The sequence below is a fragment of the Sarcophilus harrisii genome, chromosome 5, assembly GCF_902635505.1.
Source record: "Sarcophilus harrisii chromosome 5, mSarHar1.11, whole genome shotgun sequence".
NCBI classification, from domain to species: Eukaryota; Metazoa; Chordata; class Mammalia; order Dasyuromorphia; family Dasyuridae; genus Sarcophilus; species Sarcophilus harrisii.
The window spans coordinates 276,256,926-276,271,134 of record NC_045430.1 but is presented as its reverse complement, the minus strand read 5'-3'; the positions used below and the strand labels follow the sequence as shown (position 1 = coordinate 276,271,134).

The following is a 14,209-nucleotide window of genomic DNA, read 5'->3' as shown; positions in this document are numbered from 1 at the left end:
TTTGTATGCAGTGTGGGATACCAGGAAAACCTTGCTTGAGTCGAAGTAAATGATCCTAAGTGGATGTACATACAGAGTGCGGTCTCCCCTGCCCATCGTCTCACATTAAAGGGAGATTAGATTTAAGTGAATTGTTCTCCCCTTCCCCTAGAACCTCATAGGCTTGCTCCTTCCCCGACCATCTCCAGGCAGATGGCTCTGAAATGTACCTCCCCTTCATCTCTCCCCTAAGCTTTGGCTCTGCATCCCCAGCTGCCTCCTACATGGCCGGAGTTTTTGTTTTCTCCTGGACCATCATCTTCTCAGTCCCTAGTTTGCAACCTTGAGTCTTGTGCTCTTTCCTCTTCCTTACAAGCTTCCATCCAGTGAGTTGCCAAGTTTTGTTTATTTTAATTCTTAAAGCCCCCCCTGGACTTAGACTTCCCCCTTCCAACCCCTGCCACATGCTCCCTCCTCGCCCCTGCCTCAGAGAGTTTCTCTTTTCTGATTATGGCTCCCATGCAGGCCCTCATCCGTGGTCAGCTCATCAACCATCATATCTTCACAGACCAAGCCCAGGAGTTGCTGGGAGCAAAAATTTCTACCATCTGTTGTCACCTCTCAAATGTTAGGCCTGTCTGCATGTAGCTAGTCTGGGCTTGGATAAAAAGCAGGACAACAGGTCCCTGCCTGCGGGAGCAACACCCAGGTTTGTCCAAATGTGATTGCACAGCAGGCCACATCTTCACATCATGTATTAGGAGGGCGCGGAGAAAAAAATGGTCTCGCTGAATGTTTTATTGCTTGACTGTTAAAAAAAAAAAAACATTGAATTAAGAAGAGCAAAATACTGCCTTAAGGGCCCTCATCCAGCATGGTGAATCCTACTCATGTATTAGAATCAGTTGAATGATATAACAGTAGATATAATTTTGTTCAATTTCTCGATAATTGATATCAAGCAAGGCGCCCACTGGCAGGGATGACACTTACCGAATACGTTGGCCATTGGTATGGAGAGTGTCAGTGCAGGTCCAACCAAAGATGGATCCTCTGGGACTGGTGAGCTCCTCCAGAGGCTCTCATGTGTCTGGACTTGGGGTCAGGAGGATTTCAGCAAGCCCCAGAGCCTTTTAATTCTCTAGGGAAGAGACTCCCTCCGTCAATGCAAGTCTTCCTAACCTGAGACCAGCGCTCTAGCCACTATGCGACAGTCCCTCTCCCTTTGAAGAGAATAGTGAAATGGCAAGTTGTTGATCTGTGAATTTCTTCCTTTCCCATTTTGAAGCATGACCTCTGTTCTGGGCCTTTACCAGTTTAAGGACCAGTTTAAAGACCCTGCTAGCTTTTCCATTCTCTCAAATAATAACAGGCCATAAGTCCAGTGAGTGAAATCAAACAGCTTCTGAAAGGTACCATGTTCCAAACAAGAGAAAACACAACATCTTTCTAATCAATTATTTTAAATCATTTTAATAAAGAACGAAGCTTTTACCCAAGGTGGTAAATAGATTCATTATCGGCTCTAATGGGGGTTGGGTGGTATGGGTCCTTCCCACTGAGTTTGTCACTTGAGTACCCAGGAATCCAGGCTGACGAGCTCTAACTGATCCCATTGGCTTTGGGCCTCCCAGAAGAGCTTTCAAAATGGCCAGATTTCTTGAGAGTCATCAGAGGAAGATGGAAGGTATTGACTGAACTAATGGATAATGAAATCTGGAAATAAAAGTCCCATTAAGATGAAGGCATCCTCCTTCCCTCCCTCCCACTCACAATATTTAACTTTGGGGAATGGGGAACAGATTTGGATGTGTGAATTCCTTAGCATTGGGAACTCCCAGTTATGGAAACGCTCTCTCCCAATGCAAGCTGGTAATCCCACCTTCATTAAAAGGTCTTTCCCAGTCCCCCAGTGCTAGTCGCCTTCTCTCTGAGTCAATGTCCCTCTTATGTTCTTTATATCTTGTATGTAAATGGTTGGTTTTTGAACAATTTTCAAGAGAAGGGACTGTGTTTACCATTTTTTTTTGTATTCTCAGCGTTTACCACAGAGTCTGGAACATATTGATTGCCTAACAAATACGTATTGATTGCTTGATTCTCACCTACTTAAAATCTTGGTTGCCTCGTTCACTGAGAAGTTAAGTGACTTGTCTGTGGTCACACAATCAATATGTGTCCCAGACAGACCTAGAATACAGTTGTTTCTGAGTCAATTCTGTATCCACTGGGCCACAATTGTCTTCTCTTTGTGTGATCCTAATTTGCAATAACTGAGAAGAACTTTTTATTGATGAGTGTTTTTGATGTAACACGACTATCGGTGAAGCTGCCTTTTGAAGTTCCCAGTTCCTTAAACAACAGCAGCCCGTAACCCAAGAATACTTCTACCATGTCCTTAGGTCGTCAGTTCCCAGGCTTTTGCGTGGCTGTCCCAACTTCGGCACCGCTGGGACGATGCTCAGAAGCACTGTTTTGTCAATATCTGCGATGCTCAGTTCCAATATTTTTATGAATATCTGGGCAACAGTCCTCGCCTTGTTATTACTCCTCTAACTGACAGGTAATAGCTTTACGTATTCATCTTGGGGAAGAGCTGGGGATGGGAGGGAAGCTCCTTGAGACAGTGGTTTGGGCTGAATGGGGAATGGGACAGAGGGCGAAGCTGTGACTCATTAATTCTGTGCCTGGAATAGTGGCAAAGGGTGGGTTTGGAGGAACTCCCCTGGTCCTGGGGGAGGAAAAGCCCTCTTCCCAGACCAGCAGTCTACATTGCTAAAGGGCTGGCCTAGGATGGCTAGCTGGATCCTAACAACTATGGTGGATCAAAGATGAAATGATTGAAGAAACAAAGGTATGATCTTCCAAGCATATCAATTTATTAGGTTATACATGCCAGTTACCCAGTAGAGCAGGACCAAACTCCCTCAGCTTAAGCCTGGACTCTATTTTTACACAATAAAAACAACCAGATAAGGCCAGTTAATTGAAAGGAAACAATATAACATTAGGAAACCTGATTTTTTTTAATTGGATGAAATATTAGATTTCAATCAAGCTGGGAGAGAGAAAGTGAAGAAATGCAATTTCCTGATTTCAGCTCTAGAATTGCATCAGTATGGTTCATTCAGGTTCCACAATTAGCTACCTGCTGCTGTCCTAATCCCCTCAATTTCCTCAAAACCTCTGGGTTAGTGAGATGTTTCCATGCTTTTTAAAAAAATTAGGAAGTTGGCCCCAGGATGGGACATGGTGGTGAAAGAGCAGAGCTATGTATGTGACCTGTAAGTCTCCCATCCTGGGAAAAAACCAGTTACCTCATCCAATTTCAGCTCTAACAAAAGGAAAATCTTGGAAGATAAATCAACAAGGGAAGAAGAGAAATCAGGTAACAGTAGTGCTAGGGAAAAAAATTACCCAGACTATAGGGAGATGTCTTTAGGGTTAAAAAAAAAATCATGGAGAAGAATGATAAAAAGCCAATACTTGTGAGATTTCTAAAAATGGAAATATTTAAATTGAGGAGATTTAGCCATGAAAGAAGATGGGTAAATTCTTCCATCTGGCTCTGATCCTGGCCAGACAATGAGTCTTACCCAGAAACCACTTGACCTAGCCAGATCATGGCCGTGGGTACCTTCTTAGAGTTGGGACTCAAATGATCTCATTCTTTCTCCTCATCCCCTTCTCCTGAGTCTAAACCACCAATAATTAAATGCACAAAGAATCAGAATCTCAGAATGTGACAGAATTTTGCAGATCCATTTTGATCCCGCTCCATAATTTTGTAATGTCCAATTCTTGCTGACCTCATAGACCATAATATGCTAAGTCTTCTATTCTCCCAGATCTTATCCATTGCTTCCAGGACACTCTATCCTTCTGATCCTCAGCTGTCTCCTTTTCCTTTTGCCTTCCATCTTTCCCCAAATCAGGATCTTTTCCAATGAGTCTCATCTTCTCATGTGGCCATTTAAACTTCAGTTTCAGTATTTGCCCTTTCAATGGAATTAATTTAAGTGTTGACCAATTTGATCTGCTGTCCAAAGGACTCCCACAAATCTGTGCTGTAATTCAAAAGCATTGATTCTGCAGTGCTCATCTTTGAGCTTAGGAAGATGAGACCAAGTCCAAAACTCTAACCACTGTATCACTTAGCTCTCAATGCCCATTTACAGATTAAGAAATCAAGGTCTAGAGATTACTGAAATCTCCCAAGGCTGCACCAGAATTAGAAGAGATCTTAAAAACAAAATCTATTCCAACTTCTACAGTTTGTGATTAAGGAAACTGAGGCTTGATATGAGAAATTTTTTTCCATGGATTCTCCCTCCAAGGCAGGAGAGGGAGAAAGTTATCATCCTTTAAATCTATGCCTTCTGTTCTTTTCTTGTTTTCTCCTGATTTACTATGTCTTTCATTTAAATCCTTTGTGCCCCTCCTTCAAAAATAACATCATAGTAATGCAATTAAATGCAAGACCATGTGTAAACTGATGTCCTAAATTCCATCTTAATTGAACTTGCTCTTGTTTGATATATTTGTTGCATTTTAAAATGTCTAAATGAATTAACAACTTGGCAAAGTAAATTCTTAGCTATTTCATCACCCAGATGTCAGTTTTAGTTTTCCTTATAAACAATAATCTTTTAAAAATTACCAGATAATTAGTAGTCTTTTCTTGGAAATGTGAGAACATTTTAAACATACATCAAGTGGTGTTAGCCAACTAATGAATGAATAAACATTTATTAAGTGATACTATGTGTCAGACACTGGAAATACAAAATACTCAAAAAACGAGAATCTCAATCCTTGAGGAGTTTACATTAGATTGGGGGAAATCATGTGCATACAGATATATGTAGAACATGAATTTACAAATTAATTATATGATAATTTGGGGGGTGAGGGTCTAGGATCTAAAGGCATCAAAGCAGTAAAATGTTTGTATCCAAAGCAAAGCCCCAGTTCTTAGGAGATGTTGGAAATAAATGAAAGACCCCCTTCTTTTCAATCATCCTGTTTTTTAAAAAGTTGATTACAACAGAATTTCAGTATAACATCAAAATGGTGATTGAGATAGGGCTGCCAAGGCTTTTCTTTCAAAGAACTAAGATTTGGAGGATGTAAAATCTGGTAACCATAATAATTTATTCCCCTTGTCACTCAACTGAATCTGTCGTCTTCTATTGTTTTCACAAGTTGATTTGACGGAGCTTTTGAATTAGCTGCCTTGGGTACCATAATTACTAATCACACTGTCCAAAAATGGAATAGCTTCCTGGTTTTGGGCTATTGGCCTGATTAGAATCAATCCACAAACATTTAAGTGCCTGTTATGTGCCCAGCACTGTGCTGACCATTGGGGAGACAAAGAAAAGCAAACTATAGTCCCTGCCCTCGAAGAGCTTACAATCTAAATGGGTAGACAATAAGCAAACAAATAAATACAAGTGAGCCAGATGGAAGCCTCTTGTTAAAGTTCATGGCTTCGGCAGGTCTTAGTAGTCCATGTACTTAGTTATTTATCTGTTACCAATAGTGCTGTTTTTTTATTGTTTCAAGGTGTTACATCACCTTAACCCAGTCACTCCACCTCACTATGAGCGGGGCTCCTGCCGGCCCAGCAGGCACAGGCAAGACTGAGACCACCAAGGACCTGGGCCATGCCCTTGGCATGATGGTTTACGTATTCAACTGTTCTGAGCAAATGGACTATAAGGTACAGTGACGTGTCTCCGGAGGGTGATTGGGCAGGAGAGAATCCCACTCGAAGAACGGTGAGGTCTCATGCTCTGACCATCCCATTCAGTCCATAGGCAATATTTACAAAGGCTTGGTCCAGACGGGAGCCTGGGGGTGTTTTGATGAATTCAATCGGATCGCAGTGGAGGTTCTGTCAGTGGTGGCTGTGCAAGTGAAGATGATACATGATGCTATCAGAAATAAGAGAAAGAGGTGGGCAGCATGACTGTGTGTTGGTTCCCTTCCCCCCTTCCTCAGCACATCCCAAATACAAAAGAACAATCACGAGGGAGGCAGAAGTCTAAGGCAACCCATTGTGACTCTCTCTCTCTCTCTGCCAGAGCTGGTCTCGGAGAACTCTGCATTTACTTCCTGTGTGACTCAAAGAGATCAATCTTATCTTAAGATCAGATGAATTCCAAGGGCCCTTCCAGCTCCAGCATTCCGGGCTCCCACAAAGTCTCCCCCTGTCCTGCTGCCTTCTCTCTTTGTCTTTTGGTATTAAACCTATTTCAGTGTTTAAAGGGCCAATGTGGTCCTTGGCCTGTCTTCAATGCGTGTTATTGCATTTTTGGTGTGGGTGCTCTCTCCTTGGTGCTGATTCAACCCATGGCGATTCTCCTCCTGGGTGATTCTTGTTGACACGTTGTCACAGATGCTCTACAAAAATCATACCTGACCCACCTAGAGGACCCTTCCAGGTTCTGTCAGCATCCTATGGGTCTCCATAGATTTGAGCGTTAGACTATCCCTTATTCTCCTGATTTGTTTATAGCTTCGGCTTTTATGTTAAAATCATGAACCCATTTTGACCTTATCTTGGTAAAGAATATTAGGTGTTAAATCATTTCCAATGGAGCAGTAATGAACTGAACCAGCTATGCCCAGAAAAAGAACTCTGGGAGATGACTAAAAACCATTACATTGAATTCCCAATCCCTATATTTATGCACACATGCATTTTTGATTTCCTTCACAAGCTAATTGTACAATATTTCAGAGTCTGATTCTTTTTATACAGCAAAATAACGTTTTGGTCATGTATAAAGAAAAAAAAAAAAAGAATATTAGGTGTTGATCAATGCCTAGTTTTCCTGACAATTTTTGTCAAATAGTGAGTTCTTATTCCAGAAGCTGGAATCTTTCAGTTTATCAAGATTATTATAGTCCTTGAGTATTGTGTCTTGTGAACTTAACCTATTCCACTGATCCACTACTTTTTTTTTTTAGCCAGTTACCAAATGGTTTTAATGACCACTGATTTATAATATAATTTTATTCTTCGTCTTTTCTACTTCCTCTTCCTTTTATACCCTGTTCATTTCCCATCTTCTTATACCTCTTGCTTCCTTTCTTCTTTTCCTCCTTTAGGTCCAATTGACTTCTTCTTGTTGTGATTAATAAATTTGCAAAAGCAAAATGACCATCTAATTCCACTCAAACCTTTTCAAATTCCTAATAGCCTCCCTCAACATTCTTGCCTCACTTAAACTTCTTTGCTCTCTGCCTTACCCTTCCCAATTAGTTGCCCAATTCGCCTTTTTAGGAAGGGCATGGATTTTAGGGCTCACCCCTCCAAATACTGACCAAGCAGCTCCCACATGTTTTCCACGCTGTCTTATGCTTTTCTCCTGGTAGATTCATGTTCCTGGGTGAAGACATCCGACTCAAACCATCAGTTGGCATCTTCATCACCATGAACCCAGGCTATGCTGGTCGGACTGAGCTGCCCGAAAACCTCAAAGCCCTTTTCAGGTAAGAATTTATGTGTGTCCTCAAGTGGGCTGCCTGCCTTTGCTTCTAAAATCCCCAAGGTTCCCAGGCTAACTTAGACAGCTTCTAGACCTGGCTCCTTTGGGCTTCCCTGGGCTCTTTTGTTGGTTCTGTTGGTGTTTTTCCTGTCATTGTCAGTGAAGAAGAAGAGTCTGTGGCAGATAGTGAGAAGAAAATAGGGAGAGTCAGGAGAGGAAGCCATTTGCTTAAGCTCATGCAGCTAATAAGAGTCAGAGCTGGGAATAAAATGGAGTTCTTCTGATAACAAGACTCAACCTGGTATAGTGGCCTCAAAGTCAGAAAGAACTGAGTTCAAGTTTGACCTGAGGCAAATACTATGTGACCCTGGGCAAGTCAGTGCCCCAGTCAAATCTTTACAACCATAAATTCTAGAGTGAGTGCTCACTTGCCTTCAGCAAGGGAATGTCCTTACCTAAATATCAGTGAAATCCCAGGTAACCATTCCTTGATACCAAGTAGATCCAGCAGCCTTTCCAATATACCATAATGCTGCTCTCATAAGAAGACTGTTCCCTGCTTTCCTCTCATAGCTCTGAAAAATTAAACAGACTTTCCAAAGGTCCCATAAATGATTTGAAAAACAAATAAGAGATGGGAGGATAAGAGATCAATTTACAAAAAAGAAAACAATATTATTTAATCTCTAATTTTTACATGAAGATTTTCATCTAAAACAAAACACTACAAAACAAAACCTTAAACAGAAACTGCTTCTAAGAGGATGATAATATCTGTTCAAATATTGGTTCTGCCATTTACTCTCTGCGTGACCCTGAATCTGTGGACCTTTTTGTGATAAGCTACAAAATGAGGCAGAGTACACTAGTCGATGGCCTTAAGAGACATTTCTATTTCTAGAGCTTTGATCTGATAGCATTTCTGTATATTCCACAATTTTCAGAGATAGTGCTAGGGCTTTTTCATGGGCTCCAGTTCCAGAGAATCTACACTTTTCAGCCTCTGACTAATTGTGAATTTTTTATTCAAAGTAAAGACTTTTTCAGTAGTTGTGATTGACAGACGTAATTGCTGTCGCTCTTGGGGCTTGTTAGAATGTTGGCACAAATTAATCATTGGATTTAAGCAATTTGTCCTTCCCACCTTATCCCATTTAGAACGGAAGCTCTGTGTGTTTCTTTCTTAGACCTTGTGCCATGGTGGCCCCTGACATTGAACTGATCTGTGAAATCATGCTGGTGGCGGAGGGTTTTGTGGATGCCCGCACCTTAGCCCGCAAGTTCATCACCTTGTACACTCTGTGCCGGGAGCTGCTTTCCAAGCAGGTAAGGGGCATGAGGAGGATCTAGGAAACCTTTGTTTACATCAACACAATCCATTTTGATATCCCAAGGCTCAGTAATAAATCCTTTGAATTCCTTTTATGGGTAAAGGGGGAAAAAAAGAATGGTCTTTGGCTAAAGCTCCAAATTTTTGTGTTCTTGTGTGTGTTTTTTTAATAACAAGTAATCCATGAAACAACATTGTGTTTTATTGTATAGTGTGTTTACTCTCACTTTCAGGTCTTGGAATTTTAAAATTCTGATATTAATCGCTATTCAAAGTGATCTGTCGTCAGGATGGGGAGTCCTTCAAGAGCATAAGCTAATCCCTGCCTGCCAGTGTTGTCCAGGATCTTTCCTATTTCTGCAGTGGAAGGGAGGGACCTTCTTGCCTTCTCTTGGGATGAATACAGGCTGTCACTTGCTCCCACTAAATGCTGGGCTCTTTTTTTGGCCATACATTTCTTTCTATGTCCTCAATATTGATGGTCAGCTGGGTAACACAATGAATAGATTTCCGGGCCTGGAGTCGAGATCCGAGTTCAAATATAGTAACAGAAGCTTACTGGCTGTGTGATCACAGACAAGTTACTTTACCCTTTTGCCTCAGTTTGCTTATCTGTCCAATGAGTTGGACAAGGAAATGGCAAACCACTCCAATATCTTTACTAAAAAAAAAAAATGGAGTCATGAAGGTCTTAAAATGGCTACACCACCACATTGCTGATTTGTAGAGGTCACATTAACACAGTATATCAAGGGATGGGTTTGCCATCAGAAAGAACTAAGTTCAAATCCTGCCTTTGACACTTACTAGATGTGTGACCATTAACCTTTATGCACCACAAATAACTTCCCAGGGGAGAGACTTATCTGCTAAGTCCACGGGTTGCAGGTTGTCTTCTGGGAAGGATTTTTCACATTGAGGGTTTTCTGCACTGGAGTGTTCCTATTGATCTTTTATGTATTGGAATAATATTGATCTTTATAAATGCTCTGGTTTCTCTATGCTAAAATGGGATGTATGTGATGGACAGAGATCAGAACTAGGTAAGGAAATGCCAATTGCATGATCAGTGCCGACCCATCAGATTCTGGGTTCAGTCAGAGGGGAGCACGTTGGCTGTCATAGCATTCAAGGAAGTTCACTCCAACTATAACACTAGGATTCAAGAGACTTTCCAACTCTCTCCATCCCTTCATGCACAATTGAAACTGGGGAAGAATAGGAACCTTCAGAGAGGCAGGACAATGTAGAATGCTGGACCAGTAGTTGGGCAAAGGTAGCACTCTTTAGAATCCTCAGTCAGTTAGCCAGTCAACGTTCACTAAGTACTTAATATGTGCCAGTCACTGAGCTAAGTGCTAAGGATACAAAAAAAAGCAGAATTGGGGGGAAGAAGCAGCATAGTATAAATTTTTAAGGTCAGGATAGAATATGATGGAACGAGCACTGGCTCTATGGCCAGAAAGCCTGAGTTCCAATCCTTATTACCTGAATGTTTGTGGTCAAGTCATTTAACTGTCTTGTTCCTGTTTTCTCATCTGCAAAATAAAGGGATTGAACTAGAGGGTATCTGAGTTCTCTTTCTGCGACCTTTAATGGATATTTAAATTTTTATTTAAAATTAAATTAAAAATTTATTTAAAATTAAATAATGAATAGCCCACATTGGACAAAGAATCCCCGCCATATGCCTGACAAGTGGTCCTGAGCCTCTGCTTGCATTAAAGGGGTAGGATGCTCTCTCCTGAGGCAGTCCATTCTACACTTTTACCTCTAATTCATAGGGAATTTTTCTTCACATCCAACTGAAATTTGCATCTTTAGAACTGATAACTTGTCACTTACAGAAGGAACCATGATAATTTGATAACTCCAACTGGATATTTGCCCATTGTATTTGTAGTTTTTATTTCATGAGCTGTTTTTCAGGAAGCTTCTCTCTGTTTGGTTTTAGGATCATTATGACTGGGGACTTCGTGCAGTGAAATCGGTCTTGGTGGTAGCTGGTTCCCTGAGAAGGGGAGATAAAAATCGACCCGAGGATCAGGTAGTGTGTTGTCAAACATAGGAGAATCAATTGCACAAAATGCTCTATGCAGAAGCACATATGGTCCTGAATTGGGTGCAGTTTGCTTGGATTTTAAAATGTGCGGTTCTCTATATGTCACATTGCACGTATGTGGGTGCTTGTGGGTATTTACATGTATATACATACACATGCCCATATACATACCTACATACGTTTGCATTTGGAAGGCTAGTGAGGTTTTTATTTGATAAACAAGTCTAAAGGCTTCTCAGATAAGACTGTAGTTTGAAGAAAGGAAATTAGCATCCAGCAATGCTTTATAATTGAAAAGTATTTTTCAATTTTATTTTATGAATTTTATAAATTTTATAAATTTATAAATTATAAATTATGAAAATAAATTTTATAAATGAAAAGTATAATTGAAAAGTCTGCAAGAAAGCCATTAAGTAGTTGGTAGCATAGTGGATAGAATGCTGGACTTCTGAGCTAGAAGATCTGAGTTCAAATCCTACCTCCGACACTTATTATAGCCTCCCATTTTCAATTTCCTCATCTATAAGATGGAGCTAATGAAGCACCTGCCTTCATAGAATTGTTCTGAGGAGCTAATAAGATTATCACTATGTAAAGCATAATGTGCTAATATAAATATTATTATTAGATTTAAAAAAAAAAATCAGTGCTTCAGCCAAGGATGGATAAGATCTTCTTAGAGCAGTTGTAGTGGGGGTGCAAATTTGACTTCATGGAATCATAGATTTTGAACTTGAAGTGAATTTATGGAGAGAGGGGAAGGAATGAGCGTATATTAAGCACCTACCATGCTCCAGGTGCTATGCTAAGCATTTTACAAATATTATTCCATTTTTTCTTCACCACAAGCATGGGAGGTAGATTCTGTTATCATCTGGTCTAGGCACTTCCTTTAGAGATAAGGAAAGAGACTTTGAAATATTAAAAGGAGACAATCTGATAAGATAGAAAGAGAGTTCTGGAATCAAGGGTGCCGGTTCCAGTTCCAGAGCTGGTGTTCTCTGCCCCGAGACTTTAAGTGAGCAAATCCCTTCAGCTCCACTTCCTCAGCTCTAAAATGAGAAGTGTGAACTAAATGGCCCTTACTGATGCTTCCTGCTCCCATCCTCCTTCAAATAGATGCTTTCTGAAGCTCCTTTCAGCCCTGGGATTCTGGGATCCTGCATTTCCTTCATGTAGCTTGACTGACAGACTGTAGGCCAGGTGGCCTTGAATGATGATTACAAATGAGGTGTTCCGCCCCCTTTCCAGCTCCTGTCCTCCCAGTCCATCCCAGAGTGGTTGGGAAATGAGCCTCTTCTTCCTCTCAATGCCACATAAGGCTGGCGCCCACTGTGGGCTTCCCTCATTCCAATGTGAACAGTGAAAATGGTGATTATGACTCTTTATTCCCATGGGTGCGCCCTAACCTGCATGGCCAAAGCAGCCTGGCCACGTGCACATTTCCTGATGTGGTTTGAGTGTATTTACAGATTTTCTCCTTCAGACTTTTCATGTCACCATCTCTACCTTTTGGGCATATAGGAGCTAAAGCTGGAAGGCTTCTAGTGAACCCTCATTTAGAGATGAGGAAGCTGAAGCCAGAGAGGACAAGTGTGCCCCAAGATGAGCTAGGCTTTGAACACAGATCCCGCTTTTGCTCCAGCCCACACCTGTTTTAGAATCCAAGGACTTTGTTGTCCCCATGTGTCCTGACCACAAGCCCCATGGAAAGCTCCACTGGGGAACCTGTTTCCAGAGAGCTCACTTGATCTGTAGACCTCAAAGTCCTTTCCCAAAATGACAGGCTGACATTAGCCTCCGCTCATGCTTTACAAGCTGAGAAATGGGTACACAGAGGCCTTAGACATGATCCCAAGTTGGTTGGGGATAATGGAGGAAGGAGGCTTTGGGGGCCATTTCTATTCATTCTCTTACTTTGATATGTTGTTCAGGTGTGAGCAGCAATTGTTCTGATGGCCGAGCACTGTTTGAACTCCCCAAACAAGGAGCACTGCAGCCAGACCTGGAATGGGACAAGTGCCTCCTGTTTTTGAAATGAATGTCTTGCCCCAGACAGGTGTGGCTGCTACCTGCTTTTGACGTGTGGGCCTCTGGTCTCTCTCCAGGTGCTGATGCGAGCTCTCAGGGACTTTAACCTGCCCAAAATCGTGACGGACGATGTTCCCGTGTTCATGGGGCTGATCAGTGATCTCTTTCCAGCCCTGGATGTTCCCAGGAAGAGGGACGTGCAGTTTGAGCAAATGGTTCGCCAATCTACCCTGGAACTCTGCCTGCAGCCCGAAGAGAGCTTTATCCTCAAAGTAAAAATATATGCACATACATACAAACATAGTCATATGTGTATAATTAAAAGTTAAATATATATAAAAAATGTATTATGCATATATAGTTTATATACACGCATATATTTTTATATTTTTAAAATTAAACATTTATATATAAATATAAAGATAAATATGTTATATGCACATTTTAAACACTAAATATTTATACATGTATTGGCATAGAATATAAATAGTATAGTGGTGTGTTAAAAGTTTAACAACCAACTCTCTCTAAAAACACACACATACTCACAGCACACTTTTAATCTGAAACCTTAAGATTTTCTCCATCATTTTCTTAAATCTAGACAATCAACAAAATAATATATCAAGCCCTAATCTGTACCATTTGCTGATTTCCAAAGTGTGAATACTCCCTGGAAATTTTACAACTGGCTTTTATGAGCTGGCTCTAGCACACTCTGGATGGGCAGATTGCTGGTAAATCTATGCCTTGAGATTTTTTGGAATAGTAACTACTCACAAGTGATTTGAAGGCAGGAAGCAATAGTGAGCAGAGTGTTTTTCTTGGGGTCAGGAAGGCCTGGATTTGAATCACCCGTCACTTACTTAGTAGCTGTGTGACCTGAATAAATGACAACCTCTTTTGGACGGTATCACCAGATTGGGGCAGCAAAGTCAGATTTGAAAATAAAGGCTAATTAAATTCAAGGGAGATGAGTAAAGTAGTCTAGATGAGATGAGAAGAAGCCCAAGATAGAGCCCTGTGGGACACCCGTGGTTGGAGGATAGGATCTGGAAGAGGAGCCAACAAAGACAAAGGAGGAGCAGTCAGAGAGGTGGGAGGAGGAGCCAGGAGAGAACGAGTCCTGAAACCCTGGAGAGAAGAAAGTATGGAGAAGTGACTGACCAATTGTCCGAAGCTGCCGAGAAGCCAAGGAGAATGAGGATTGAGTAAAGGCCATTGGGTTGGGCAACTGAGAAATAGAAGTTACTAATATAACTTAGGAGAAAGCAGTTTGGGTAGAATGATGAGGTCAGAAGCCAG

The 14,209-nt window shown here is 41.2% G+C and overlaps 1 protein-coding gene across 1 annotated transcript in view; it reads left to right on the top strand.

The window, feature by feature from the left end:
• The window catches only part of DNAH11 (dynein axonemal heavy chain 11), a 257,321-nt gene that overhangs the window by 107,453 nt on the left and 135,659 nt on the right, over positions 1–14,209 (top strand). The window contains exons 32-38 of the mRNA XM_031940270.1: positions 2,382–2,542; positions 5,548–5,704; positions 5,795–5,940; positions 7,366–7,482; positions 8,666–8,804; positions 10,763–10,855; positions 12,982–13,176. Coding sequence (XP_031796130.1) covers positions 2,382–2,542; positions 5,548–5,704; positions 5,795–5,940; positions 7,366–7,482; positions 8,666–8,804; positions 10,763–10,855; positions 12,982–13,176 — 1,008 coding nt within the window. The remainder of the gene's footprint in view (positions 1–2,381; positions 2,543–5,547; positions 5,705–5,794; positions 5,941–7,365; positions 7,483–8,665; positions 8,805–10,762; positions 10,856–12,981; positions 13,177–14,209) is intronic.